At 36.3% G+C, this 4,557-nt stretch overlaps 1 protein-coding gene across 1 annotated transcript in view; it reads right to left on the reverse strand.

Moving 5' to 3' along the window:
* Positions 1-1,771: 1,771 nt before the first annotated feature.
* Positions 1,772-4,557, reverse strand: part of Caprin2 (caprin family member 2) — a 49,195-nt gene continuing 46,409 nt past the window's right edge. Inside the window, exons 16-17 of the mRNA XM_048802438.1 lie at positions 3,709-3,775; positions 1,772-2,699 (exon numbers count right to left, since the gene is read on the reverse strand). Coding sequence (XP_048658395.1) covers positions 2,131-2,699; positions 3,709-3,775 — 636 coding nt within the window. The 3' untranslated portion in view covers positions 1,772-2,130. The remainder of the gene's footprint in view (positions 2,700-3,708; positions 3,776-4,557) is intronic.

Here is a 4,557-nt window from a genome sequence, read left to right on the forward strand (position 1 = left end):
AAAAAAAAAAAAAAAAAAAAAAAGAGAAAAAAGAAAGCTGGTAATGGTGGCACACCAAAAGCAAGGTGCTAAGTAGCTCAATGAGATCTTGTCTCTAAGTAAAATACTAAACAGAGCTGGGGATGTGGCTCAGTGGATAAGTGCCCCCAAGTTCAATCCCCGGTAACTGCCCCCTGAAAAATAAAGTTATGCATAGCTGCAGGGTTTAACTGCTGAACCCAGACCCAGCTCAAAAATAACTTTTGTAGATATAAAACCTTTTACCAGCTTCCCAAGTTTACTCAACATCTCAGAAAAGAGAATTGAAACAACTTTCTGCTTTAGCAGAAGACTTGCATCTATTTCTCCATATTGCAATAAAATAGTTTTGATGAATTTTATTCAGCCAAAAAGAAAAATGAAATTACGGCATTTGCAGGAAAATGGATGGAATCAGAGACCATTATATTAAATGAAATAAGTCAAACTCAGAAGGTCAAGGATTTTATGTTTTCTCTCACATTGGAAGCTAGAGAAGAAAAAGGAAAAGAAAGATGGGAGTAGATCTCCTAAAAATCAAAGCAAGATCAGTAGAGGAAGGGACCAAGAGGTAGGAAACAGGGAGGGAGGGGGGAAGTCCTGGGGAGTGATACTGATCAAATTATATTATTGCAATGTGTGCATGTACAAATACATAACGACAAATCCCATCACAATGTACAACTAATGCACCAATAAAAAATGTGGGATGAAAAAAAAAAAAAATCAAGCTCTGAGTACTTGTTGTGCTTGTTGCTAATGAAATAGTACTGCTTCTAAGAGCTTCGGTGAATAGAACTAATTTAATGATTTTTAAATGCAAAAAAAATTGAGAAATAAAATATTAATTATTAATGAGAAAGATAAAAAGCTTAAAGGGTGAAGTTTGAGATGTTACATGTCTCAAATGAACAGTAAACTCTGGTAGTACCTACTATACTGCATAAGGCAACATATACATACATACACAGAACCTTGTATAGTCTTCAAAATGAAGAAAAAACAAAAAAACCCACAGCACCTCATATTCATTTAATGCCAAGAGCCAGGCACTAAGTCTTTTAGACATATTCTTAGCTAAGTTTCACAACTGCCCCATGAGACTGACCAATCATCGTCATCATTCCCATTTTACGTGTGTAAAGACAGTCTTTAAAAATAAACGAGAGAGAGAGAGAAAGAGAGAAAGAGAGAGAGAGAGAGAGAGAGAGAGATCTTAGAGGTAAAATAGCTTATTCAATTGGATAACTTATCCAATCCAGATCAGTTATGAAGTGGTAGCACCAAGGCTCAAACACAGTATTGCCTGACCAAAGACTATGCTTTTTGATGATTTAGCATTTTACCTAATTCAAATTAAATCAAGAACCCAGGAGAAAGCAAAAGCCTTACTGATGGTGGACCAGGATATTACCTGTGTATTTTCTATTGTATCTTGTATTATTATACATGTACGAGGTTCCAAAAAAAGACCTAATTAAAGGAAGTACATGCCCTACTGCAAAAAAAAAAGAAAGTAAAGAAAAAAGTTTCAAGGAGAATGTGTGATTTGGTCCATTGAAAACATATTAAATTTTTTAATTAAAGAGATGTATATCAGTGACCCTGAAAGGAACTGTTATATATAAAAGTTTTATTTTAAAATAACAGCATGAACCCATGAATAAATAACCATTCAAGAATTATCAGTGATGAATTCTAAAAACTTAGGTATCTTACCTCTCATCTAAGTGTTCAATCAAATAGGAACAACTGAAGGTGCAAGTAACTTTTTTATTGAGGCACAACAAGGCATTGTAACTTGCCTGAACTTGAGGCAGTCAGTTTAGTAAGCTCAACGTTAATATAGTTAAGGATTAAGTGCAAACAATATACATTCACAGCTTGACTAGCGAGGCTACATCACAATTTATAAAGTGCCAGATTAGTGCTAATTGTCATTCAGCTTGAAATTTTTCACCTAGAGAGGAAAACAAAAAAGTAAGGACCTCCACCTTCCTCTAGGAATGAAAACATTTTCTTAAACCAATCAGTCACCAGGGCAAGGACTACATTTTCTCCAACCCCACTAATTCGAACACCATCCTTTTATTGTCAATTCTGAACTGACTTTCAATCTTGATAAAGAAGATAGCCTGAAAATGTAGAATATTTCCAACTACTTCCATAAATTGCTCCCCTGTGCAAACGTAACCATATCTGGTCTCCCTGGAAGAGCTGAAGAATTGCATGATTGCTAGCAGTTTCATGGTCTGGAGCACCATCATTGGCATAGGCTGATACCAACACCTCTTCATTCTTCATGAGGTTGACATACAGTGGCACATTCACTGCCAGCTTTAGCATATGGAAAATGAAAACATAAGTGCCATTCACTGGGCAATTGAATCTACCAAGCTGAAGATCAAAAGTCTCCCCCAAGTTATTCAGAAGAAGATCAAACACAATAGGTTGGTCTAAAGTTCCAGGGGCCAGGTTAGAGGTTCTGGCTGCTGAGAAGGCAACTCTCATCTGCTGAGGCAGGGGATAGACGTGTACTGGCAGTATGGTGGCTGCTGGGTTTGTCACTGGCACATCCACAGGGGTCATGCTACGGGAGTCTCCTTGTCCAGAGTCACCACTGTTAAAGGTTTCGTTGTCTCTTTCTGGGCTGCTCACCTGAGAAGAATCACTCCACCCTGCTGTTTTATTAGCAACAGTGAGTTTCTCATAATGAAGCAGTTAGCTTTGAACACAATATTTAACATTAGTCGGCTACTGAAACACAGATAAAGATACATTTTATAGTAAATTCCAAAACAAAAAGCAATAAAAATGTAAATAGCTTATACTTTCTTAGATTTTCTGGAATAGACTTTATAATACTATTCTGAAGCCAAAAGGGACCTAACTAATCTTGTCTAATTGTCTTTTTAAAAATTTTCTTAAGAAAATGTGGTCCCCGAAAAGGTTAGATTAAAAGGTTAACAAAAACTTAACCCCAGGTTTAAACATTTTTTACTTCTGTATCTTTTTCCCATAATTCTGACTCAGTTAATTTCTCATGATCCATCTTCTACTCAAAGTAGGTAATATAGAAATAAAATAAAACCTAGATTAAGAAACCAACTTTTAGAACTACTGGCTAATAGCTCTTCAGAGATATTTTGATTTGGTACTAAACCACATGATGAATGCTTATTTTTTATTTCCAAGTTAATGTGACATCAAATAATTTTAATGTGATAGGGGCCATACAAAAATAATGCTTAGGTCAGGTGCAGTGGCACACACCCACAATCCCAGCAACTTGGGAAGCTGAGGCAGAAGGATAGCAAGTTTGAGGTCAGCCTCAGCAACTTAGCAAGGCTCTATGCAATTTAGCAAATCTCTGCCTCAAAAAAATAAAAAAGGGCTGGAGATGTAGCTCAGTGGTAAAGTGCCTCTGGGTTCAATTCCCAGTACCATTAAAAAAAAAAAAAAAAAAGGCTTAAATATAAGGCAAAGATGTTGTAAATATTGGTTACTTTTTCAAAAAGAAAAGATTGTTTTTAGGCTGGGGATTTAGTTCAGTATTACTCTTAAGAAAACTAAAACTTTAACAAGATCAATGCTGGAAGCAATACACTTTGGGGGAGAAGTTGGAAGAAGGTGCAGAATGAACTAAAATTATGCTTTTGATAAATAAACTACTCACTTAATGACCCTTACCTCTTGAATTTGCCCGAGGACCACCAGATGTTGTCCCTCCTCGCTTATAACACTGTTGGAAATTATCCTAAAATGAATACATGAATATTCACCTTGGCACCAAAAATGCAGGACAAAAATTAGTTATTACACAGGATTATTGGCTGCTAAGTCTATAAGATTAAAGTCCTTCTAATTCTTTATCTGACCTTCCCCAGCAACCATCAAGAGGCTCAAGATGTTCCCAAACATCAGAAAAAACAAAGCAAAGGCAACAGTGGCAATACTTGCTTCATCTGTTAATTAACCTGACCAATTAGCTATGTATATGCAAAAACAATAAGTCACTTAGAAAACACTATGTAGAAGGTACAATACTAGGTAATGATGGCAATTCAGAAATACTGCATGGTCCTTTGTCCTTCATCTCAATATAAGACATAAAGCAAGAACAAGAACATAAAGCCAGGTGAGGTGGCGCATGCCTTAATTCCAGTGGCTTGGGAAGCTGAGGCAGGAGTATTGCAAGTTCAAAGCCAACCTCATCAACCTAGCAAGGCCCTAAGCAACTTAACCAAACCCAGTCTCAAAAAATAAAAAGGCTAGGGGCTGGGGATGTGGCTCAAGTGGTAGCACGCTCGTCTGGCATGCGTGCGGCCCGGGTTCGATCCTCAGCACCACATACCAACAAAGATGTTGTGTCTGCCAATAACTAAAAAAATAAATAAATAAATAAATATGAAAAAAAAAATTTAAAAAAAAAATAAATAAATAAAAAATAAAAAGGCTGAGGATGTAGCTCAGTGGTTAAGCACCCCTGGGTTCAATCCCACATACCAAAAAAAAAAAAAAAAAAAAAAAAAAATTTTT

Source organism: Marmota marmota, unplaced genomic scaffold (assembly GCF_001458135.2).
Source record: "Marmota marmota marmota unplaced genomic scaffold, marMar, whole genome shotgun sequence".
In the NCBI taxonomy this organism is placed as follows: Eukaryota; Metazoa; Chordata; class Mammalia; order Rodentia; family Sciuridae; genus Marmota; species Marmota marmota.